The sequence below is a fragment of the Aphelocoma coerulescens genome, chromosome 19 (assembly GCF_041296385.1).
Source record: "Aphelocoma coerulescens isolate FSJ_1873_10779 chromosome 19, UR_Acoe_1.0, whole genome shotgun sequence".
Taxonomy (NCBI): domain Eukaryota; kingdom Metazoa; phylum Chordata; class Aves; order Passeriformes; family Corvidae; genus Aphelocoma; species Aphelocoma coerulescens.
The window spans coordinates 9,757,246-9,783,464 of NC_091032.1; the positions used below are offsets into that span (position 1 = coordinate 9,757,246).

A 26,219-nucleotide genomic window follows, 5' to 3' on the forward strand; every position below is an offset into this window, starting at 1 on the left:
AAGACTTGCATATGTCATTGGGCTTGAAGTTTTGATATTGTAAGTTGAAAAGATTTTCCCAGAGTAGCAACATGAATTATCAACGGCTGCGCTTCACAGCGCTATATATTCCAGGCAGGCAGGACTTGGAAGGGAAGCTTTTCGATGGAGCAGGAACAGGAGGAGATAAAAACGGGATAAAAATGCCCTAAACAGCCCAAACGCTGCTTAACAGGGATACACCTGGCAGGAGGGACATGATTAGGATGTGTTTCACAGAATTTATCTCATTGAAGATGAATTAACTGAAAAATTCCACAAAATTCAGTACAGCCTATTTTTGTTTTTAGATAAAACCAGCAGCTTATGCTCTCTTCAGTCTGCACCAACACTGATTTGGGAAGCAGCTTCTTTAATGGGAGAATCATTTGTTCAGGGTAACGAGTGTTTGTGACAATGCCTGTCTTGGGATCTGTCAGGATCTGCACTTGGGGCCCAATTCTCCTTAAATCTCTGGAAGGCTCCACAGCAGCTCTGTAGAGAACTGCAGAAGTCTGTGCTGAGCATCACTACTTATCACTACTGGGAAACAAGAGATCAGGGTCATTCTCTCACCATGAAGCCATTTTCCCATTCTTCAGAAGTCATGAAAGTACACAGCACATAAGTAATATTTGAATATTTAAAAAAAGATTTCTCTAAGTTTAAAAGAACCCTCTGAAAGCACAGGAAAAAATTCACGGATCTGAACTGATCCAAAGAACCTTCATCATGAGGGGGAAGTTTCCTAGTTTTTTACTAGAGCCTGGTTTAATATTCTGGAAAACAAATCAAATTTAATACTGGAAAAGTTGCTAAAGCCATACACACACAAGCCCATTCCCCAAGCTTTAAAAAATGAAGTCTATCAGTTCAGAGTTCACTCGTGACCTTCACAAGTGACTGACCCAACTCAAGGGTTAAGCTCAGCTGCTGGAGATTATTAAAATGTTCTTTTCTTTCCTCATCCCCCCTCAAAGGCAGGAACGAGGTAAAACACACTGACACTATCTGTTCTGGGATCTCAGAGCTGGATGGACTCCATGGGCAGCAGCTTGCTGGAAAAATTAAATGGAAAAGGGGAAGAAAAGGTGACTCAGCACTTTGTGTTCTACACTCACAGTGCCCAAGTGATTTATTCTGCTGCTTCTCCGGCCTGGCAGAGAGATGATTACAGAGGGAGATGTAAACATTTCTCTATTTAAATATTTTCCATGCATCCCATGCTCCATGGATTTTAGCATATGTAGGTATTTCAGTTAACCACACTGTTCCTGCGCCATGAAAAACAGAAATACCACAACAGCCACAACCATTACAAAAGAGCCCATTACCCCTCATAAAAATGATATAAAAGCACCTTCCATAATTTTACATCATCCTAGCCAGGTCATTCCCTATATCTTTAGGATTTAAAGGACAAGTTCACAGATTTTTTTTCTATCTACTCAGGGGAATGTATAATTAGTAATATTTTTTATTACAGCCTACAGGATGAGCATCAGCAGTGATTCCTTTTCTAGTACTTTTTTGAGCACTCTGAGGAAAACTTTTTGGGAAAACAGCTGCCCAAATGACTGAGGGCACGTACAAAACAACCAGAAGACTTGATTGACTTAATTGATCACATTTTCACATCTGCTACTGCAAGTTTATCTTTACATTCTGCTTCCTTTGGCCAAGTTGAACGGCAATTCTGTGTTACATTGAAATGTATTATGGGGCTTGGAGCAAGCTGCTCTAGGGGAAGGTCTCCATGCCCATGGCAGGGGGTTGGAATGGGATGAGCTTTTCCAACCCAAACCATTCTGTGATTACCTGGAAACACCACAAAGCACAGAAGAGCTCCATCAGGTAAAACGTGTCCCATTCCCAATTTTGTCATCCAAGCCCGGATCCATAGGGACATACCTGTCCCGTTCTGGAGTCTGTCATCTCCTTGTACAGGCTGATGTCCAGGTAGTATCCCGACTCGTTGGTGAGGAAGAGCCGGATGGGAATCGCCTTCCCCGTGGGAGTCAGGCGGATGTTGATCTTCAGCTCGGCCTGGAGGACACGGAGCTTCCAGAGGCGGCTCCCGTAGCGCATCACCATGGACCGCACCGACTCCTCGATCTGCAACGTGCGAAAAGGGGTCGGTCCCTCAGCAGGCCCTGAGCAGCCTGGTCTGTGGGGGGTGTCCCTGCCCATGCCAGGGGTGCAGCGAGTTGGGCTTTAAGGTCTTTCCAACCCAAACCATTCTGGGATTCTTTCTGGATCACACCGCTCCAAGGTGACGAAGAAGTGACACACATCAGCACGTGCCCAGTGCAGTTACAGGACCTCGGTGACCTGTCCCTCCTCATCCTAAGCCTTGAGACAGGCAGGAATTCCACCTGGGGACTACTGATGTAGTGGGACAGTGCTGGATTCACATCCCTGTTTCCTCATGGCACATGGAATCACAGAATCCATAAGTTGGAAAAGACCTTGAAGATCATCGCGTCCAACCATCCCACCCCAGCACAGGCAACACCCCTGCCTCCCCTCCACAGGCATCTCTCACACCTGGGAACTACAGAATCCAGGGAAGCCAAACCCTTGGCAAGCAGTTCTGTAGCCCTTGTATGCACAATAATCACATTTCCCTGCCTGCACGGAGCTTTAAATCAACAAAGCAATTACCACTTGGAGCTGGGCCTTCTGCTCTTCTATTAAACTTTATAAAATACTACTGTGGGCAAAGTGCATATTAAAAGAAGGCAATTTATAGGCTGGCTTAAACATTTTTCCCAAAAAAGGTCTCTTTTGCACAGCAGCTCAAGGAAAAGTCATGGTATGTATCTGAGGGCAGCTCAACTTCCAGGGATGAATATTCCAGCTTCTTCTGAATTTCCTGGGAACCAACGGCTCTGGACATGCCAGGAAAGGTTCATTCAAGAGCAATTTAAGCCACCAAGTTTTAATCATGATTTAAAAGTCAGCAAGCAAGAGAGAGTTATTTTGATACCCAATTCATCTTTTTAAACTTTCGGTTGTTCTCCTCAGGAAAGGTCAGCTCTCATCTTTGGGTACCCATGAACTGAATGCTGATTTCCAGCTAAATTCAGCCTGGACTTGGGACTTGCTTTGTGGTGATTCTGCTAACCACAAACATCCTTTATGCCTGAACACTTTCATTTGTGCATCTACAAAGCCTAATGTTCATTTATTTATAACGTTGATCTCTGTGGTTTTGTATCAGAGACTGAAAATGAGGCACTTTTGTAGCTGAATTTACAGATTCTTTTTAAGCTCCTAATTTATCTCATGTTTTATTTGGATGGAATCTGGACTTCTGTAATAAACAGAGGAGCATTTACATCTGCTTCCTTATTAAAACTGTTTATCTCAAACACACAATGAAAAAATAGGTTTAGTTTCAAACACAAAACACATTCCTAATCATTGTCCCTCAGTTTACACAGAGGAGCTGAGCTGCACAACAAAATGGCTTTAAACTGCCAGAGGGCTGGGTTTGATGGGATATTGGGAAGGAATTGCTCCCTGTGGGGGTGGGGAGGCCCTGGCACAGGCTGCCCAGAGAAGCTGTGGCTGCCTCTGGATCTCTGGAAATGTCCAAGGCCAGGTTGGACGGGGCTTGCAGCAGCCTGGAATAGGGGAAGGTGTTGGGGCTGGAATAGGATGAGCTTTAAAGTCCCTTCCACCCCAAACCATTCCATGCTTCTGTGATTCTATGAACAAAAGATCATTTAGTTCTGACAAGTGAAGCCCTGGAAAGACAACCAGCCCCGAGCTGGGAGCAGCTCCCACCTTAGAGGGGTCCATGATGACGGTGGGCACGAAGTTGAGGAAGATGTGGTTGCAGTCCGTGCGCACGTTGGTGTTGTTGAAGGCCACCTCCAGCTCATCCATGGCCTCCAGCAGCAAACGCTCTCCCTCGTTTTGCAGGTACTCAAAGGAGGCTTCCTGCCAGAGATTGCCAACAAACCATTCACTTTTTACTCACAAATCACAGCCCAGAAATGCAAGGTTTGGAAAACTGCAGAAGGACGTGACAGAGAGAACAGAACCCATCGGTGTCACAGGATGTGCAGCCCTGGAGCAGATCCATCCCCAGCATAGAGCCAGTGCTCCCAGTGCCTGGATCCCACACCTGGCTGCCTCATGCCCTCCTTTAGCTCAGAGTAAATCTGAAACCAGAAAGGGCAAGCCACTGTTGCCTCAAAATCTCGGGATTTCTGACTCTCCTCTTGGGCCCCTGAAAAAAATCTCCGTGGAGCATGGAAATACCAGGACATCAAAGGGATGGTTCTGCAGAGCAGCACCAGCAAGGAGAGGGCACAACCCCCAGCACTGCATACAGGGAACGGTCAGTTTTGGATCCTGCAGGTCCCTAGGCTGACCCCGGGTTTCATGCACCACCTTGGAAAGGGACAAACTCACCTTGGTCACCAGGTCCGAGTGCCGAATGATGGCCCTGACGAAGAACCTGTAGTCTGTCACCTCCGTGCCCACCTCCACCTTAGCTGCCCCCAGGTACAGGTGCATTTTGTGGTTGGCACAGGGGATGGCCGTGAGGTCGAAGTTCCTCATGCGGTTCAGCTCCAGCTGGAACGCCAGGGCCGGCTCCAGGTGCCGGTAAATCCGGTCCTCCTCGAACTGCAGCGGCCACGGACACAGCAAAGGGTGGGGAAAGAGTGGATTGAAAAGGTGAAACACTGAGGGTAAGAACTCGACAACACCCCTTTTGAAATTCCATATTTAATTCAAACCCAAGAAATTCAAATAATCCAACCCAGACTTCCCACATAGTCACTGGCACTGGGAGCTGTGAGATTGCTGAAGTGCTGAGAGCACAATACAAATTGCAGGACAGCAAGTTCTCAAACTAACCCCCCTCAAAAATCCCTCTTTTCCACAGAAACCAGAAGGTCTTGTCCTGATTCTGAGTAGTGAATCACTGCCCTGCTTCCAAGGAGCCGCTGCATGAAAGAAGGATAAAGCCAACACTTGGAGAAAAATATCAAGAATATTCAACTCACCTTATCCCGGGCACGGAATGTGAAGAACTTTGGAAATTCCCTCTGTTTGAAAATAAAAACAACAGTGTTAGTCCTCCCAAAGCAAGCATTGATGTCCCTAGAGTGCTCTCAGGCCGCTCCTGGGGCAGCACCACAGCACAGGAGGTGACAGAAGTTATTCCCAGCTACTTTTGCAACATTACAAAGGTGGTGGAAAATCAAGTCATCCTCAAGAAGACAGCAGAGACAGCTTAAACCTGCCCTCACTAATGCAACAGAGGCTACTTGATTGGCTTTAGACTATTATTGTCAGTTATTAACAGACAACAACATGGAAGTGCCCAGAAAGAAGTGGGAAACTTTTTCCAGTTCTGTTATGATTAAGTTTCCTGTGGAAATGTTTGGAGTGACGTGAACACTCGGTTATGGATGCAGATGTACACAGGACAATGATTTTACTCTGCAGCTCTCTTCATACCATTACTGCCAGAAATACTCTCTTCCCAAGGAAAAATGAGAGTTGTAATCAAATAACTTTATTCTCCTGCATGGAGCAGCAAAAACATTACAGAAGTCTCCCAAATACCACTCGGTTTCTCCGGTTTTCTGTTGCACTTTCAGAGCCTTGAGAGTTTTCTGAAATATTGTACAAGTCTTTGAGGAGGAGAGAAAGCCTAGACAGCATCCTGCCCCTCCAGTTCCATCCAGGCAAACCCATCCACTCCTCTGGAATTACACTTTTACTGGGCAGAGGAGCTTTGGTCAGTGTTTTGCACCCCATGAGAACAGCAGCTGCCCGTGCTGAAGGTGACCTGAAGGGACACACACAACTGGCCAGAACTGTCTTAGTAAGCAAAAAACAGGGAACCTGACCTGGAGTCACTGAATTTCTGGCTCATGTTCCATTATCCATGAAAAATGAATAACCCCAGTGGGAGTCAGTGTGACAACCAGTGATTGTGCATAAGCCACCACTGAGCAACACAGATTTTAGGCCTAAAAGTACTATTCTAGTCAGTCATCTTCCATCCCTCCTAAGTAAAACAGTCCCCAAACCTCACCTGATGACTCTCAGTTGAGCAAAATAACTTGAGTTTGCCTGGAATCTCTTCAAAAATAACCAGTGGTACAAGAAATGCTGCCTGGAAATTCAGGCTCACTCGAAACGCTCATTGTCTGTGAGCATCATCTAAAAAACAACCTCATGTCTCCTCACTTCTCCCAATCCCTCCTACCTGTCCTCCTCTGCGTGCTGCCAGCTTCTCCCACCATCTCCATGCTCATTCCATCACTAATGGAATTGCTTCCAAGGCATCTCACTGGTGTGGTGGGCAAATATCGTAATTAGATGTGCACACACACAAAAATCCTCAGTGCTCTGGTACCAAAATCCAAAAGAGTGCTCCATTTCCTAGGTGGAAGAATTATACCCCTGCTGTGTTCTAATCAACCAACCATCATCAAGACAATCAAAATAATTTGCCTAAATTAGCCAATCAAGACACCCTGCAAACCGCAGAATGCGAAAAGCTACATCAGAAATCATCATAGTTGATTATTATACTAATAATCACGTTAAAAACCTAATGAGATGAGGAAATTGGAAGCTTGCTGGAGCAACTCTCTATTACCTCAACATGCTGGGAACTAATTATATAGACTGTAATTAAAACAAAAACAAACCCAAGCCCAGGCCCTGGCTAAGTTAATAGTTGGTCCAGTAATGAAGGGCTGGGATAGGAGACAGTAATAAAGAGTGACAGAGCAGCTCCCAGAGGTGCTCCACAAACTTCACAGCCAGATGACACACCACACTGAGGGGCCAGGGAGAGCTGGGGGATGATTCCTTCTGTTCTGTGCCTCCTTCCTGACCTCTGACACATCCTACAGCACTTACTCAGCAACTCTGGTTTTTCAATCCCTCAACACCCACTCCATTCTCTAAAACTTCCTGTTTTAAATCTGAAGTCTAGATTTTCTTGCTGAAGGTCCCAAAAAACTCTACAGAATCCAGCTTCTTACCTAAGCCATTGACTGACACCTCTGTACCTGTACTGTGAGCAACAATTCCTACGTGGTGACTCCCACACAGGTTCAAACACTATTTTTGCTGATTTGTAAACTAGCTTTCCCTTCATAAACCTTCCTAGACCAGCTGTGTTGAGCACAGGATGGATTTCTTGCACTTCAAAGGCTCCTAATAACTTCCAGCACTGAAAAATAGATACCCAAGAGATAAAAACCTGGCTTATTTCTTACAGTGCCACCTAAACCAGCCCTCAGTGATGCCCAAGCCCTGGGGAAAGGAGTAATTCTCAGCAGTAACAGCATCAAACATTTCCCACATCACAAAACCACTCTGCAAAATTTAACAAGTCCCTTCAGTGACTGCTCCAAGTTATTTTAAGATCAGTAAGAAGCCAAAAGAAATCACCACACTACATGCGAATTACAAAGGTTTCACTGATAATTGCACTTCAGAACAGAAGACAACACTGAAACACACAGAATCTTTATTAGTGTGGCTCCCTGAGCTCAGCCAGGTAACGAGAGAGACTCGGAACCTCAGGGGCCCCTCTGAATGCCACGGGCCCAGCCTGGGTTTGCAGTCAGATGTTCAAATAAATACTTCAACACTTCACTTTGACACCAGTGTGAGCATTCAATGCCTGCCTGAGATCCAAATGAGAAGCCCAGAGCCCCCTGTGTGTCTCCCGGCCTCACGTCAGGAATGCCACCGTGTTCCAGGCCCTTTTTACTTACATGGAATCTCTGATCCACCTCATAGTTGACCTGTTTCCTGAAGTCCTTACAAACGAAACATACACATACAGGAAGAAAAAAAAAGCAGAAGACAGCTAGCAATTAGGATTAAAAATCAAAAATCAATTAATTCAAGAATACAAGAGGTGTCAAGATTGTTTACAATTGTAAATTAATTTTCTTACGTGAATTTATGAAAACCATCTCAAGTTTTAGAGGACAAAAAACAGTGATGAGAGAACTAAATATAGTAAATACAGCATTTAATTTGGGGGAAAAACATGTCAGATACCAATGGTATAATGAGCTAAAAACCAAAGTGTTCTGAGCATCAGGAGAGATGTTAAAATACCTTTTGTGCTACAAGGAAAGTCAGCCTCCGAATGCCGTGTTCAATCAGGACTGATTTCTGTAAGAACAAGGATGGAAACAGGTGACTGGATTGGCAGAAACAGAACAGACTAAAAACATGTTGAAGTCCTCTGTGAAATGAAAAAGCTCTGCAGATCCTTCTGCCTCTGAGCTGCTGCTCCACTTCAGCCTCCTCAGAGCGAGGATTTCCCACCTGATGCTCCTTTAGCAGCATAAATACCCCAATCTCTTACACCTGAGCAGGTAAGGAGCTAAATCACAGGAACAGCGAGTTCCAACTGAGCCTGGCTAAGCAGGAATGGACAAGAGTCACACCCAAATCCTGTAGGAAATATCCTTGTTCATTTGCCAAGACTGCTTTCTGAAGGGAGCACAGCATAGATGTGGTAAGGTCACGGAAAATGACTTTTAAAGGAACCAACCCACAGAAGCATGTAGCTCATACTAGCTCATGGATAACCCAGTCCAAAGGGCACATCCAGGCTCCCAGCCTGGAGAAGGCTTGGGGGGGGGCCTCACTGTCACCTTCTAGTACTTTAAGGCATTAAAATAGAAGGGAGAGGGACTTTTTGTATGGACAGAGAGGAACATGAAAGGAATTAGATGGACAAGAGTTAGATGGGATGTCAGGTAGGGCCTTAAGGTCCCTTCCAACCCAAACCATCCTGAGAGTCCAAGACTCTGTGTTGCAAAGGTGATACAGGGCAGGTGTCAGTTATTTTTTTCAAACAGATCAGAGAATATCCATTCTCGCTGCTTCTCCCTCAAATTCCCCTAAGCCCCCTCTCACAGGAGTGCTGCCATCAGTATTTGCCACACCACTGATCCTTTGAAGTGGTAAGATCTTGTAATTCTCCTCTCCTTAAAAGTTTTTTCCTTCCTCCTCCCTTTTCCAATTTAAAAGCAAAGAACACAAAAAGGAACGACAACTCAGCTCAAGCAGGAACAAAGCAGCCCCTCTCGGCACAGACTGTGATGTTTCACTAAGGTTAAGCCCTTTGAAAATGAGCAGCAGTGACTATATTCATAGCAAGAGGAAGAAAATAACTTTAATAATGCCGTGATTTAAAAAGCAAAAATTGTTATTGCTTTTAAAATTCCACAAGTGGCAGACAATAACAGCAGAGCAACAGGATTCTGATTACATGGTAATAATGTGGGTCTCCCAGCAAGGCCACAGCTATTACAGAGCGATTAGCCATCAGCACCTGGAGAAACTCCATTTCCACTGACTGCCTCAATCTCCTCCACAAGTCATTTACAAGTATATGATCCTAATTTCTATTAAAAAAACCACACACAACATGCTGGGACTGGAAGATTATTTGGACAATTTGGATCAACCTATTTGATAGTTTAATGTGGTTTGGGATTTTTTTTTTTTTATATTTTATTTCTTTCCTTTTATCCCCTCCCATAAAATGCCTGGAGCATGATCAAGCAGATGAAAAGCAGAACTAGTTTTAATTCTTAGATTTGATTGTTTTCCTTGTTTAAAGAGACAGAAAGCTGCTGAAGCCACGTGGATGCCATTCCCATTTTGGAACCCCTGATTTCTGCAGGACTTCTTCCCACCTTCCACACTGAGAAGCTGGAGGTGCTCCCCCAGTGCTCCCATAACCAGTGCAGTACCAGGAATCCCAGTTCCTGGTGGGATATTCAGCTCCATAAGCTGCTGGAGTTCACACCACCAGAAAAGCAGGCACAGGCAGAGCCCAGCGTGGACACAAGGAGTCTGTTCCCAACCCTGGCTGTCTCACAGCTGAGCCAGCACCAACATTTGGGACTCTGAAGTGTATCCCACACTTAGGAAGGAGCAACAGAACATGCCAAATAACTCCACCTCGTGCCAGGAATATCGTATAAGGTGGAGGCTTCAGCATGCAAACAAGGACAATACATTTTAATGGCATTAAGACCATGGTGATACACAAATACAGGACATTTTAATATCATTTTCCATGGCTCTGTTACTCATATGTTAACTTTACCACCAGGTAAAGGGTAGAAGTCCTGACCTGACAGATTAGAAGGAGAAACAATGACCTGCTGGCTTCAGAGAGGTGCAGCTACATCCAGTCAAAGAAATGGGAAAGCTTCAGGTGGGATAAATTAAGGATGTAACTTACATCTGTTTGTTTTGAAATCAAACAAAAACCCCTAAACCTAAGGAACAAACAGACTTTTCCCAACCTGTCCTGCACAACCCCAGAGACCCAGAGGGGGGATGCAGGGACCTCACCTTGCTCTGGGTGAACTCCCTGAACATGGCAGCCAGGCTGTCGTCATCGACGTCGCTGTCGGTTTTGATGGCCACGTTGAGGATGTGGATGGGCTCCTCCCGGGCACTCTGCAAGGACAATATTCCCCACAGTTAAACAGGTAACAACTTAACTCCTGCCAGTCCTCAGAACAGGCTCCCTAAATCCAGCTTTAAAGCAGAGAGGCCCCGGGGTAAACGACCTCAGCGGAGCACCAGGGAAAACTGTGAGGGAAATCCTTGAGCAAACAGCCTCAGAAATCTGCAATTTCCCAGAAGTCAACGTCCACAAACATCAAACAGGACCTTCCTTTGGAGAATCCAACTCTGAGGATCAGACAGGGTCAGAGCCTCTCTTTACCAGGTGCAGCACAAGGACAGCAGAGGACTTTGGCATCAAGAAAAGTAATTAAATTAATCACACTCAAAGTGTAGGGGCAAAACAGTGTGAGTTTTCATATCTACAACAACATTAAATAATGGGGAAACATCAATTACATTAGAGCTCCAAGCAATTACAAATTCAGCCTTTAGGAGCCTGTGGTTAACTGGGAACAAGTGAGTCTGGACAGGAAATTACCTTGGTGAGGTGAGTGGGATGTAAAGAGAGGGATCTGAGGACTTTAAGGTTGACAGTAATATTCTGGAAAAGGCTACAGTGCTTACACACATCAGGATCAAGGGATCAGTGGAAAACAAAGCCTTGTTCTGGACACAGACTATATTCCAGCAGAGTTTCTCACTCTTGTAGAGCAGCTACCTGTGTCTCTAAGGGAAACTGGACCTCTATCCCTATGGATTAGGGACCACCTGCTTCCTCTGCACCTGTTCTCCACATCACTGCAAAAACTGAGCAGCTCCACTCAGCTTTTCCTCCTAAAAACAGTTCCAAGAGGTCGAACAGAGGGAAGAATCAGGATTTAAGGTGACTGGGAAGGGTGTAAGATAGGAAACACAGCAAGTCAGACATAGGACTAAGGTGGGTGAAGGTGCAGCTCAACATCCTGGTGCACAGTGCAGGTCTGGAGACTTAACAGCGGGTTTAAACTCTCAGTTATGCTGCTGTGGATGCAGTAATTCTGCTGGTGCTAAAAGCCATAAAATAAATTTACATGGAGAGCAAGAGGCTGAGCTGTAGCTTCAGACCAGAGCTGGAAAGCGGACGCCTACGCCGAGTCACCTGCTGTGGAACAAGCAAGCAAATCACAGCCATAAATACACAAAGCTCCTAACTCCTGCCTCCAGCACTCCAGCCAGGGAGGAGCATCCAGCCTCAGCCCTGCTTCCAGCCTGAGAGCACCTTCCAGAAAAAACCCACCCTACCTTGTCTTCATCATAGAGGGAAGCGTGGCCGGCCTCAGGGAACGTCGGGCTCTGCGGGGGAGAGTCGCAGAAGCATCCCATGACTTCATCAAAGATCCTGGAACACACCAGGGAGGGACCAGTCACCACCACACCAGCACATGGAGCACCCCAGCACCGACCCCACCAGTCCTGGGAGGAAAGGGCTCCTTCCCTTGCTGGGCTCAAAGATCAGGAGGCAAATCCTCAAACCAGAGTCTGGATCGTCCAACATTTGTCAGAGACCTCCTGGGTGCAGGCTGAGGGCTCTGCTGGGGGTTTGCTCACCCCAAAAGGTTGGAAGCACAAAGAACTCCCCCCCCACACATCCACAGAGCGTTAGGAGCAATCAGCACGTTCCCAAATGGTCCTCAGCCAGCAGGAATCCGGGAGGCTGATCCCTCTGGCTGCAAATGGCTCCTACAGCAGCCTGAGACTGCAGTTAGCCCAAGGAGACGCACACACAGGGATCCAAGCAGGGAAACACACTCAGGACCAGTCTAAACCTGACTCTAGACCTGGCAAAGCCTTTGGCCAGCTCTGTCGGGGCCCAGGTGGGGGAGGTGGCCACAGAACCAACCCCGAGCCTGCCCACACACCTGACGAAGTCCTCGAAGGTGCGGAAGGAGACCATCCCGCCCATCCGCTGGCAGGGAGGGGTGAAGGAGTTGTCCAGCAGCACGTCACTGACGCTGGCCACGTGCACCATCCCATAGTGATTGAGGTTGGAGGAGAAGGACATTCTAGACAGCAAGTCAACAAGAGCACAGTCAGTAGGGACAGGGGAGGGAGGACAGCACCTGGAGCAGGTTTGGGCATGTGCTCTGACCAGCTGGAGCATGGCTGTGCATCCAACAGAAATGCTGGATTTCTCAGCCTTCTCCAGAGCCCCTGCCACGCCTCTGGTGCCACTAATGCCCTTACCTGGATGTTGTCTCAATGTACAGGAACACTCAGAGTTAGCAAATAACGTTACAATCCCTTAAACCAGGTACCTCTTGACATGGCAGGAGAATTCTCACTATGCAAAGCTGAACTTATTTTTCCTCCTGTCTTTATGTTTTGCTTTACAAGTGGAATATGATTCAAACAGCACCAGTTCTAAGGTTTGACACTTGAAAGGTTCAGTACATTTTCACAAATTAGGCTGAAGCACACCATGCTGTATTATCTTACTGATTCCATTATTTTTCTGGTCAAACTATAATGTGCACTCCTCAAATGCAGTGTGGTACAGTGACTTCTCCAAAACTCTTTACTGAGTCTCACACTCACATTCCTACCCTTTCTGTTCAAGGAACAACTGGACGTGGCACTCAGTGCTCTGGGCTGGGTGACAAGGTGGGGATCAGTCACAGGTTGGACTCAGTGGTCTTGGAGGTCTTTTCCAACCTCAATGATTCTGTGATTTTTATGGTTTGTTAAAGACTCACAATGCCATGGTCAAGACTGGCAGAGGAAGTTTCTCACACAGCGAGGAAAAGCACACAGTTAGACAGGACCTTTCTCTGGTGACCACAGCTGGGGTTTGCCTTCTCTGCAATAATTATCACTAATTTCTGAGCTGCACTCCTGCCACAGCCACTTCCCAGCTTTGCTGAGATTTTTTCCTTTCCACACACCAAACCCACTGTGATACGGCCCTAAGTACAGTGTTAACAAGTCTAAAGTATCATCAGTGTGATTAATAGCTCTCCATGCCTAAAGTCACTCTCTGTTTCCACAATTTATCTCCGATTAAGAGCCGTGAGACTTCCAAGCCCATTTTTACTATTTTTCCCTAAATAGGTTTGTAAGCCGTAATAAATAATAGGTATTCACATTTTGAAAGAGAGGGATTTTTCAGGACATGCCTTGGTGTACGTTTCTTACAACTAATACAAAAACTATCACAGAACAGGAACCGAACAAAAAGACAGCAGACATTTCTCATGTATTATTTAAAACAAGAAATACTTTTCAACTGAGACACAGGAGGAAAAATTAGCATCCAAACCACAACAAAACATGCTGTCAGCTGTTTGAGATGTAGATTCATCTATGGTGTGAGGGAGGTGAAACAGCCTCGACAAATTCTAAGCTATGGACAAGAAACCAGGGTAGCAACAGGTTGGGCTGGGAGGAACTGCCTGGGGGTCACTGTGACACCCTGCCAGTGGGTCAACACTGGGAATCCAGTGCCCCAAAGCACCCTAGAACAGCACTTTGCTGTGTACCATACTGCAGATGAGCTGAGTCACCCAGCAAATTTAATTTCAAAGACTGCTGCATACAAAGATTTTTTTTCTTTCTTTTTAAGAAAAGCTGAAAACATGTTTTAGACAAAGGGAGAGGAAAACGGAAGGAAAAAGAAGAGTTATGGTTGAGAGTTTCCCAAGTAAAGAGAAGGGCACTACAACAAAACATGTTAAAACATTCAGGATTAGGCTACTTGTTTCTAGTCTGGCTTTTGAAATTTGAAAAGATGACGAGTACCGTACCTGTTTAGCGTGGGGATGTTCCCTCTGTAATCAAACAACCACAGTTAGTCACAGACTGGTTAGTGAAAGCCATCATAAAGAACCATCATCAAGCTGATGCACAGACCAGCAACATGTTTACAATTGACTCTCCCAAATTTGTCAGCTGCCGGGGAGAACTCCCTGCCAGGGCCCTGGGGAGGCACCCACCGCCTGACTTCGCTTGCCACGGGCAGAGCCAGGCCATGCCAGAGAACATGCAAACAGTGAAATATCCCAGGAAAACACCTGGCATTTGCAAGGGACCTCCACGTTCCTATTTCCCCTTTCACAGTCCCCACTTGAAGCCCTTTGCACACACCAAGTGCAAAGCCAGACCGCAGGGGAGCTTGCTCTCCCTGACAGAACAGCAAACAGCAGAGATGCAAAAAAAAAAAAAAAAAAAAAATAATGACCATCTCACACAGGAAAACTGCAACAGGTTCAGGAAAACAAGCCAAATCCTCAGTGCCAACCCTCCAGGCTAAGCAGCAGCCCACGCACAGGCTCCCACAATGCAGGAACAAAGCAAACACTCACAGCACCACGGAATACGTTGCATTTTCAGCATTCAGCACTAAAAAGAACAAACTTAAGGCTAATTTCAGGAAGACTTTACCAATTCTTTTATAACATCAGTCCAACTCTCCCCATATTTGCATGCAGACCGGGGCTTAGTGATGCACACAAGGCAGAGAGGAGTGAGGGGCATGTTTTCACACCAGCAGAACAGCAGCACAGCACAGCCCAGCCCACACCAGGAACAGCCTGGAGAGTGCTCCATGCAAGATGGAAAAATTGCTGGGATGTGACATGCAAAATAGCAAAGATTAAATCAAAAAAGTCCTTGCACACAGGAGGCTTGTGCAAAGGGATCAGCCAAGAATCCAAAGATGGAAAGGAGAGCTTTGAGGAACATGTGAGTGGACATTCACCCCCTTCCCTTCAGGAACCACAGACTTTTCTGACATGCTAGACCATAGGCAAGACCCCAAGTTACTGAGCATGAAGTCTCCATGCTCAATGACCAGTGTATTCCATGGTCACACTGCTCAGCAGCCTGCCTGCCCTGCTCCTGTCCCCAGACTCTGGTCACAGCACAGTCACGTTCACTACAAGGTGATGTGCTGGGTGCATTACTGGTAGAAGCACAAAAAATTCCCCTAATCTCCTTAAACCAAACGGGGAAAATAAAAACTAAAAACATATCTGTTATGGTAAATAACACAAGTATTTAATTTGGGGGGGGGGGGGATGGTGGGAACAGACCCTGTGCTGCAGAGCCTGTGGTCAGGACAGAACGGGCCTCGAGCCCTCAGGGAGTTGGGACTATTTTCTGAGCTTGGCAAAGAGTGGAAAAGCTGCATGTGATCTACTTCAGTTGGAAAAAACAGTCTGGAAGAGGACTGGCAGTTCCTACCCCCAGCAGGAACACTCCCATAGCCGTCCCTGGAAGGCTTTCAGAAAAGAGAGGGATAAAAAAACAGTGTAACAAATGTTCGGCTCAGCCTCAGAAAGGCACCCTGGCGCTGTGCTCTGGGAACCGTCTCCTGCCACTCCATACGGAGCTGAGGAGGCTCAGGCAGGAATGGCAAGGAGGGAAACAAGGCAAGGAGGAGTGGATTGAAACTGAAAGACAGCAGGTTCAAATGGGATGTCAGGAAGGAATTGTTCCCTGGGAGGGTGGGCAGGCCCTGGCACAGGGTGCCCAGAGCAGCTGTGGCTGCCCCTGGATCCCTGGCAGTGCCCAAGGCCGGGTTGGACATTGGGGCTGGAGCAGCCTGGCACAGTGGGAGGTGTCCCTGCCATGGCAGGGGTGGGGCTGGATGGGCTTTAAGGTCCTTTCCAACCCAAACCATGCCCTGGTTCCATGCCAGGGCCAGCCCGTGCAGCCAGGGCCACGTCAGAGCCCCCAGCAGCAGCAGGCCCGGGGGTGACACGGGCACAGCGATGGGGCAGCGCTGGCACTGCTGCCCTCAGCCTCACACCCTGCTCTCCACACCAGCCCCTGCCCTTCTCCTGATCCCTCCTCAGCTCCCAAAAGGGCCCTTCCTGACCAGCAACACCGATCTCAGCAGGGATCTGCTCCAGCCGTGCACCAGCTCCGCTGTCCCCATTGCTCCTGCACCTCCCGGTGACTCTGAATTCAGCTCCCCTTGCCCCCTCCTCCCTTTCTTTCCCTTTTTCTGTGTCAAACAGGAGCTCTCCCCGCACACCATGGCCATGCATGCAAAGCTCCAGCTGCGAGCGAGTGCCAGCGCAGGGCAAAGCTTTGGAAATGAGGCAGCAAAGCGGAATCAGCAGAGGTTGGCTCAATAACCCACTTGTAGTTATTAACAGCAGTACCACAGGAGAAAGAGCAATTCCACTGGCTCTGACCAGTGCCATTCCTCTTATGTTTCCTCATTCCTGTAGAAGAATCTAACCAGAAGGCTGTGAAACATGCCTCAAACCATACATTTTGATTGGGTTTTTCCTCTCCCTCTTTCTTCCCTTATTCTTCTGCTCCCTCTGTGATTCAGCCAAGCTGAATCTGCTACAGAAGTCCAATTTGCATAAAATTATCGTCGTTCCATTCAGTTTGCTGCCCCTTCCACACCCCTTCTTTGCTCTGCTGGAAGATTTTGCCCTTTCCGAGGCAGGCAAGCCAAGGGAACGGCAGCACATTACTGCTGCCTGCTGCCTAATTAACATCAAACCTCAGCACGGCGCTGCAGGGATTTACAGGTGTCCTGGAATCATTCTCCCCTCCTCCCTCCCTATACAAACCACTCTCACAACAAGGAGGGGACCTCAGGCTACCTGACACCCCAGGAGTTATCCCTTTGGGGCTCCAGGTAGGGTCAGAGCTCACAGCAGCATGGCTGGGTCACTCCTGGCATCCTGATGCCAGAGGCTGTTTCAGCAACTAGCCCACAGAAAATGCTTTCACTCTGGCAGAAATAAAAATTTTACGAATAGATCATTGTTAAATGATAGCAGGAAGAAACCTCTACACAGTCTAATTGCGAGTTTGGGGTTCTTAAAAAAGCACTGTTTGGGACCAGGGATATTTAATCTGGTTTTCACCCTTCCAAATGGTTTCTGCCTGTAAGCTAAGGAAGAGGCTGACAAAAGGGAACAACCAAAATACCCCATAGATGATAAAACATCAGGAGACAGCAAAGGAGAGATCATGCACCACTCTTAAGCCTTGAAATCAGCAACACCAAAGTCCAAGGAGGGCATGAACAAACATCCACAAGCACAGAGGGAGGAGATTCCAGGCAAAACCAAGCACAAGATCGTTGAGACATTTATACTGATGGGAATAACCTTGGATGGGGCTCTGAGCAACCTGGTCTAGTGGAAAGTGTCCCTGTCCACTGCAGGGGTGGAATGAGATGAGCTTTAAGGTCCTTCCACCCCTGGCCATTCTGTGGTTTGGTGATGTTGATGAAATACAGAGCAACTCACACCTAGGCTTGAATTCCACCCTTGGAAGCACCACAGACAACAGGATGCAGTCCCAAGAATGAACTGAACCCAGACAAGGCATTTGCCTCTACATCCATGTTTGCTGAGTGTGTGCATTCCCAGCTCCAGAGGCAAGCAGGGTGTGCTGGTATCAGACACCTCGTTTGTCCAGTCCCCAAAGTCACACTTGCCTTACAGCTAAGCAGGCTCATCATCAAAACTTCATCTGCAGTGCTAAAACCTTCCTCACTTCCTCCTTCCAATGGTACATCCTGGTCCAAGCTCCCTCAGGACATCTCAAGGCCAAATGTGGCAGCTGGGGGTGTTCCATGGGACAGAGGAAAGGTGTGGGCTCAGTGCCCAGAAGGGTTGGGAAGGCATGGCTGAGGCAGCAGGGACCAAAACAGGCTGGGTTGTGTTTCAGTTTCCTCTGGGGCTCAGCAAAGCAGAAGGTAGAGCCCTGGGCTATCCCTGCCACATCCCAAAATCAGGATATAGCCAGCACCTCTAAGTCTCCTTGCCAGCACCTGCCTCAGCATCTGACACATGGGGCACATCCAGCTCTGACAAAAACAGGGATCTGCTCTGTGGGAGCACATTCGCCTCTGAGTTCTTCCCTCCTGGTCCTCCAGCACATCTGTTACTGGGGAAGGGGGGATCAAGGGAGCAGCTGAACACCCTGGCTGGGGGAGCTGGAGAGAAGGAAGGAGCAGGGCTCTGGGAGGAGCAGGGCAGCAGCAAGAGCTGGCTACAGCAGACAATGTCCCAGTTTAATTTAAACCTTACAGCTTCACACATAAGAAAGGCAGGCTGTTGGAAAGCAGGAGAGGAGAGGGGATTAGAAAGAAACACTTTTGTTGAAAAAGCACTATAATTCCCTCTCCTCCACACACAATGTTTCTTTGAACAGAAGATTTTAAGCTAAGATTAGGCAAGGCCTGTTTCACGAACACCTCAGAAAGGCCTTTCAGTGTCTGTCACCTGGGCTGCCATCCTCACAAAGGCAGCTGAACTCTCTGAGCACCAGTCAATATTCCACTGCTTCCCAGCTCAGCAGGGCCGGCAGAACAAGCGGGGAGCAAAGCACAGCTCCAAACAGGGCTCATTTCTTCCTCCCATCTTCTCTCCCCAGGCCTCTGGCTGGCTGCACGAGGCAGGTTATCCCCAGGCAAGGCTCTGCACTCAGCACTTGTCTGCAGTCCCCTCTGCAGCGTGTGGCCATTGGCATCCCAGAGATCCCCTTGGATCCAAGCCTCCAGATTGGATTTCTGCTCGGAGAGGGCTCACAAACCCCATTTGCTGCCAGATGGTGACACCACACTCCTCATCTGCCCTGCACCGGGCACAAGGAGTGCTGATGGATCCATAAAGCCCTCTGTGATTCCCATTAGAAGCTATTTTTCTCCCTGTGACTTTCCCTTGCCATTCAGTGGGGATTCTTACATTAGGACATTTTCTGTTAATTTAAACAAATAATTCCCCGAACAGTTTCTGCCCACAAAACCCACCAGGAGCAGGCTGCACTTCTGTGCCTTTGTCAGCAGATTTAACAGCTTTTCTGTCCTCTCTGCTTCCCTGTGGGCAGCTGATGGCAATCCTTCCATGGCCAAAAATACAAAGTCTGAGCCGTGATCAGGCAGCTCAAGAGTGACTGGGATTGTTTCTGCCACAAGTAAGTAAAGGCATAGCAGGGTTAAATACCAATAACAAAGAATTTAAATATAAATTTTACAACCTAATTAGAATTTAAACCATTATCAGTTTGCTATTTTCTCTACGTGAATACTTGCTTCAGTAAAATTTGGGCTCTCAAAGTTTCACAAAGGGGACCAGGGTTTAAAAATATCAGAGGAAGTGGTGAAAAATATGTGGCATCACACAACAGCATCTCCCAAAGGGAATGCTCTCCTCAGGGCTCTCTGGCATCTGCTCCAGGTTCACCAGCCCTGCAGAGCCTCGAGGGACATTTTGGGATATTTTGGCTTTGGGATTTGCCCTTGGAATGCGTTTTTCACTTTTCAGCCTAAGAACTTGTGCTACGAAAGATACAGAAAAGCACGTGATGAACACAGACCATGGTCAAGAACAACAAAGAAGACTTGAGCAGGACAATGTCAGAGTTTTGAGATTTCCATGTCCTGAGTTTAACACCAGGTGTGGCTTCAGAGCTCCTTAAACCCAAACACCTGTGCCACCATCAGCCCCTGGGCACCCTGTGCTTCCCCCTGGGCACCCTCCAGCCACCCCAGAGGGAGAGCAAGAAGCTGCCCCAAGCACCAGCAGCCAAATTCATCCCTGGCAGCTGGAGGCACCTCCAAGGAGCTGACCCTGCCCCTGCGGGGCTGAACCTGCCCCCGACCCTGCTTCCCTCTGCACAAGGAACACGCTGCATTTTCCATCACCCAGCAGCCTGAGGAGCAGAACTGAGCTCAGAACATTGGCCCAGCCAATTCAGTGTAAGGGGAGAGGAGATTTCGGGACAAAGAGCTGTTCCTGGAGCAGGGAACGTCTCTCCTCTTCCAGCTGACCTTGTCTGATTAAGCCTGTGCACAGAGCAGAGCAGTGGCCAGCACTGGCAGGCCAAAAATCCCCGAGCAACAAAGGTAACTGAGGCCAGCAGAGAAGAAACGGAGGAGAATGAAGGGTGGAAGAGAGTATTATAACGGGGTACTAAAAATAGTATGCAATTATTTACAAATATTCTAGAAATGTAGGGACCAGATGAGCCCAAACACGTCCCATTTGTACCAGGAGTGCTTGGTGGGGCTGGCTGGGGACAGCCATTCATTTCCAGCAAACCAGATTCTGAAAACCATTTCATAAAAGGTACTGATGGATTCTCAATGAAGCGAGACTGGACCCCACCAAAAATAAAATCAGGGAAAAGATGTTTGGAAACAAAGGAGGGAGAAAGGGCCGCGGTGCCCGGCACGGACCAACAGTGGCACCCGGCGGCCAAGGGGACTCACTGCGACCTCGGAGCCAGCAGGGAATGAACCCGAGCGTCAGCCCCACCACCCTCCTGGGGAGAACACGGGACAGACCGACCCCACAGACACCCAGAAACAACCTGCTCCACCGCAAGAGGGTTGGAAGGAGATGAGCTTTAAGGTCCTTCCAACCCAAACCACTCTGATGCAATGTTCCTGTAAGTTCTGATAACCAAGTTTTCTTTCTTTAAATGAATTAGAGATGCCACCCTTCTCTGGGCAGCAGGAGTTGATGCTTTTGGTCGTAGTCCAAAAGAAATGCAAAACTGCCTGAAAATCAAACTATGCCAACCCCAGAATTTTATATAAAGCTCTCATCCTGGTCTGCTCTGTCAAAAAATCGTCTGCTATAAACGATGTCACCTTATCCAGCAAAGCCAGGAAGGAGAAGTAGAGCCACACAGACAGAAAGGGCTGGCAGGAAGGGCACAGAGACTGTTTGACTGTTCTGCATTAAGATTCCAATTAATTGATTATTCTGTCTGGAACTGCATTTTCTGGAAGGCTCAGGATTCAGCTAGAACTGACATTCTAGAGTTAAGTTACTCCCCAAGCTGAAGTTACAAAACCAGAAAATACATGAAAACTGTATCATGCTTATATGAACCCCCTTTCTCCACCAATCCCACTGCAAGTTTTCTTTGCCAGGGCAGGACAAGCCCCTCCTAAATCTCCAATTCCAGAGGCAGGTGATCTGACCTGTTGGGATGGGAGGTGGGCAGCATGAACTGGAATTCCACCACGCAGGTGTTGTCCTTCAGCTGGCGGTGCTGGACACTGTTTAACTCGTAGGCAATGTAGGCCCTCCGAACGTACACCTGGGGACAGAGGAACTCCATCAGCTGCACTGGGCTGAGGACAAACAATACACCTGAGACCTCAAAAGTATTAAAAACCAAACAGATACCTCCAAATGAGCAGCTAGATAAACTCTAACTCAACCAGAGTTTAAAGCTATCCTTTGAGGAAGGCCAGAACCATCAGGATTATGACCATGTCCTCTGACAGCAACTTCACCTTCTCCCTTCAAACACCTCAGTCTTCACACAAACATAACTTGACTTTGAAATTTCACTCAGTTATCAATGTTAGTGCTGTTAAATGCCAGATTCCAAGCACGGCCAATTACATACAACCTACAGCTCTCTTGGATCTTGCAGGGTGACAGTGCTCAAAACAAACCAGATCCACAGAAAAATTAAAAATACTATTATTTTTAAATGGGAATAAACTTACCTCCAAAGCTGCCATTCTTACCACCTGGTTACTGTGGTAGAAAAAGTTGGGAAGCACATCAAAGATGGATGTCTCAGACAAAATGAGTTTCTAGAAAAGATCACATTAAGCAGAGGTTTAAAAGAGAACTCTGTCTTGCAACCAGGATCAGGCAAAAAAAGAAAAAAACCCAAATCAAGCCTGGCTAGATTTCTAAGCTTTTGCTGTTATTCATCAAGGATTATGACTTTTTTTTATTAAACCACAGAAAACCTGAAGTTGGAAGGGATCACTGAGTCCAACTCCCTGCTCCTCACAGAACCACCCAAAACTAAACCATATGGGAGGAGCTCATCCAGACACTCCTGGAGCTCTGGCAGCCTCGGGGCCGTGCCCATTCCATGGGGAGCCTGGGCAGTGCCCAGCTCGCTCTGGGGGAAGATCCTTTCCCTAATGTCCAATCTGAATGTCCCCCCAACTCCACTTCCTCATGTCTGGTGACCAGAGGGAGGAACCAGCCCCTCTCCTCCGCTGTCCCCTGTGAGGAAGGTGCAGAACTGGCATGAGGTGATTCCGACGTCGGCGTAGGGATGAAAACAAAAAACAGGGGAAAGCTGGACACCAGACCAATACAACTTAAAGCCACAAGGACCTTGGGACATGAAGGTCAGTGAGAAGGAAGCAGGGAGCCAAGGAGGGAAGGCTGGTAGGTACCTGCAGGTTCTCAATGCAGAACTGGTGCCCGTACATGTCGATGGCTGACAGGAAGATGGACTCCACCTGGTTGTGACGCAGCTCATAGGAGGGCAGGTGGGAAGCAATGAGAACCTGGGGAAACACAGGGAAAGTCAGAGAAAGGAGCCACGCTGGGCCATCAGCAGGGGGCTGCCACCTCCAGGCAGAACCAGCCAGCTCCATCCCTGAAGAGGCAGCCAGATTCTCTCTGCGGCACCCGCGCGACGCCGCAAACCCTCTCCCCTCCCTGGCCTCATTTGTGTAATCTGCTCCGTTTGTATTATTGGCAATTCCCCATAGAGAAAGGGAACAGCTTCAATCAAGTTCCATCAGTGCATGTGATTTAGCAGTGCAGAGCTGCTAGTCCTGGGGATTGCCTGCCCGGCTGGTAATTGGGAAGCAGAGCTGGCAGGCAGCAGCTGTGGGGAGGCCCATGCCGGAGCCACGCTCTGCTCCCAAGCAGGGCAGCAAACAGACACCACTGCCAGGTATTAAATGCCCAACATGAAGGATGCAGAGGTAAGAAATGGAAGCAGCTTGCAGGGAAAATGAAGTGGAAGAGCAACACAAGAACTGCAGCACCATCCCCGGTTGCTGCGGGGAGGTTCAATAGCAGAATGGTTCAAGGACACAAACACAATCCTGAAGGAAACAGAAGGTCACTGAGCAGCTTCAAACACCCTGTTCATTTTCAATAGCCAGGCTTTGAAATAAAAGGAGAGACCCCCAAAGTGTGAGCTTTCCTGCTTTAGACTTTTAGGCTGGAGATAGGGACTGTGGAGTGAGAGGAGTGATCAGACCCTGGGGTCAGCGTTATCAGGAAACCACTGCACCCTCTCACTCCTTCCTGGCAACAGAGGGAGGGTTAAACTGAACTGCTGAAGAGGAAGCTCCCAACAGTATCTGGGTGCCTATGTGACATTCAAATTCGTTCTGTACCAGACTCTTGGAACTGACAGCATCAAGAGTTTTTCCAATTATTTCCAGGTTAAAACAAAATTGACAAAGCACAACTCAGAGAGGGAAGAAAACCTACAAAAGGCCAGCATAATTCTGTGTGGTAATTCCTCAGCAGCTGCAAAGAACATCTGGTTCTTGTGTAAATGGCTCTCCCTGTTCTCTGCACACATGGATCCACAAGGATTGTAAGGCAGCTGAGGAACCTGGAGAGCACGTCCTGACTGTTCCTGCACAATCCAGGCAGCCTGTGCTGGTCAGGTTTGCAGATGACAAAGCCACCAAAAACCACAGTGACCATGCATTTCCACTTCCTCCATCACACAAACCATGGGCTACTTCCCAGTTAACTCCTGTGTGAGCCAGACGAAACTTTTTGGAGGAGCAGGGACAACGGAACACGTGTTAAATTTAAATATTACAGTGATTGGGAATGCACCACAATCTTTGCCTGTCACCACGGTTAATCACTGTTAATTGCTTCACTGTCAAAGTGCTGCTCACAGTAACCTGCTCTCCCCATTTGCACAGTGATCAAAATGAACACCAGGAGATATGGATTTCCCAAAGGGGTGAGCTCCAGGCAGGAGCAGCCCGTAGGGATCGGGGCAGGGATCCCTCACCTGCCGCGCTCGCAGGGCCACCTTGGCGTTGGTCGTCTTGCTGAGCTGGGTCAGCTCTGTCAGGATATTGATCAGCTCGTCTGTCAAGGTGGGGTCACGGCCACAGAGCTGGTCCTGGGAGCAGAGAGAACAGGAAATGCTTAGAACAGAGGGAGAACATCATCTGTACTCCCTCAAAGGAGTTTGAACCTGGAATATGAGCACACACTCACGGCAGGACCACACCATCCCCAAAAGTCCCAACCTGAATTATCCTGTGCTGACAAGGATACAAATATTCAGTATTCAGCAATTTTACACACATAAATAAAAGGTGAAAGAAGGGGCAGGCACCATCTCCCATCCTCCTATTTGTAGCACGTTTGGCACCCAAACACATGAGAAATGCTGACTTGTCAGAGACTCAGAAAACCATTTCCCATTACCCTGTTTCAGGTTTGTACCAGAAGTTTCTCCTAGCACCAATGCAAAATTCAAAGAGCATAAATTGTAGCCAGACACCTTGTGGAGCATGTAAAGGTCAGCAAACCTTCCCCATGAAGGGTGACCAGAGTTACACTGCCAGAGAACCTCCTGACATCCACATAAAAAACACCTCAAACCCCGAAAGGCCCCACAACTCCACAACCACAAACCACCCACAAACTTTGTGCAGCTTCAGCCAACACCAGAAAGAAGATCTGTCATTCCTCTGACAAGGCTAAGCAAAGCCAACTAACCCCATGAATAATAAACTGTCATGGTACACGACTGACTCATAATATTTCTTCTAACCAGAGAATCGTGGATCTGAGGAAATCCACAAGCTTACCTTACTGTCTAAATTGGCTGGATAAAACAACAAAACTGAAGAGCGTAACTTCCAGTGTTAATGCTGTTCCAAAACTCTTCTGAATTACTCCATTCAAAAAAATGCAAACAGTAAAGGCTTTTTTCCAAAAATAGTTTCAATTCCCATGAGTAATCCCACAGTCTTCAACACTTCTTGTGAGCCTCTTCCTTCCCACCCCAAAGCTGGAAACCCTCTAGGAGCCTCTAACGTGCTTCTTCCACACAGCATTTAACAGCTTGTCTTGATAAATTAGTCATAGGAGGGAAATGTGAGATGAAACAGGGATTTGCCACAGGAAAGAGCTGGTGCCTTAAAGTTTAAAGAGATCTTAAACACCTACAGACCAGAAGAGGACATTTGAAGATCCAAGAAATATAAAACAATAAGGGGAAACCTCTGTGCAGCAGGATTGACAAACCTGCCAGGGAAAATGAAGTAAAAACCAAAACCAGGTAATACAAAAGTCCCATAGAGTGACTAACTAAACAACAGCTCCACAAGATTCCAAAGCTCAACAGCTTTTGCCTCCCACTGCCCTTGATCCCTTTCTCTCCAGCCCCCCTCAGGCATGATGGCACCTCTAGGAATGGTGACACAGCTCTCCCAGGGACACAGACCATACTCAAACCACTGAGAAAACATCTGAGCTCCAAACTCTAATTAGACTGCTGTCCCCTCCTGACCAGTCCTGGGCCACCAAACATGAGTGTGATTGTCCCCAAAGAAAGTTCTGTGCATTTATCCACTCCAGGACACTGAGGGGGTTCACAGTGAATAATTCAAGAACTGCCTTTGCTGGATTTCAAACACAAACTCCTGGCTGTTGTTATGTTGCTGCTCCAGGGAACAGAAACGCGACAGGACACGAGACCCTGCCATGCCAGCAGCCATTCCATCCTGTTCAGGCCAGGACGTGCATAAGTTAAGCACAGAAAATGAACATACAACAACAAATCACACCATATTTCAACAGATGTATGAAGGATGAAGCAGTTCCCCCCCTGCCTTCAGCGCCTGCTGGCTAAAAAAGGTGAATGATGGCAGCATAACACCATTACTAAAGCCATCCTCGGAGCCCCTGGTTAATAATGGATTCCTGGGACACATCAATAACAGCCACACAGGCTGGAGGACAGACTTACCTCACCCCACACAA

General features: G+C 47.5%; 1 protein-coding gene across 7 annotated transcripts in view; it reads right to left on the reverse strand.

The window, feature by feature from the left end:
- Window positions 1–26,219, reverse strand: part of ACACA (acetyl-CoA carboxylase alpha) — a 99,576-nt gene that overhangs the window by 43,765 nt on the left and 29,592 nt on the right. For 4 of the 7 annotated variants that reach the window (XM_069033522.1, XM_069033521.1, XM_069033520.1 and 1 more), the window contains exons 26-39: window positions 24,232–24,345; window positions 22,631–22,744; window positions 21,938–22,027; window positions 21,401–21,519; window positions 14,238–14,261; window positions 12,357–12,500; window positions 11,740–11,836; window positions 10,399–10,506; window positions 8,137–8,193; window positions 7,785–7,829; window positions 5,043–5,084; window positions 4,444–4,659; window positions 3,811–3,966; window positions 1,930–2,133 (exon numbers count right to left, since the gene is read on the reverse strand). In XM_069033522.1, the coding sequence (XP_068889623.1) occupies window positions 1,930–2,133; window positions 3,811–3,966; window positions 4,444–4,659; window positions 5,043–5,084; window positions 7,785–7,829; window positions 8,137–8,193; window positions 10,399–10,506; window positions 11,740–11,836; window positions 12,357–12,500; window positions 14,238–14,261; window positions 21,401–21,519; window positions 21,938–22,027; window positions 22,631–22,744; window positions 24,232–24,345 (1,530 nt within the window). The remainder of the gene's footprint in view (window positions 1–1,929; window positions 2,134–3,810; window positions 3,967–4,443; window positions 4,660–5,042; window positions 5,085–7,784; window positions 7,830–8,136; window positions 8,194–10,398; window positions 10,507–11,739; window positions 11,837–12,356; window positions 12,501–14,237; window positions 14,262–21,400; window positions 21,520–21,937; window positions 22,028–22,630; window positions 22,745–24,231; window positions 24,346–26,219) is intronic. The other 3 variants (XM_069033517.1, XM_069033518.1, XM_069033519.1) reach the window with 3 other exon arrangements.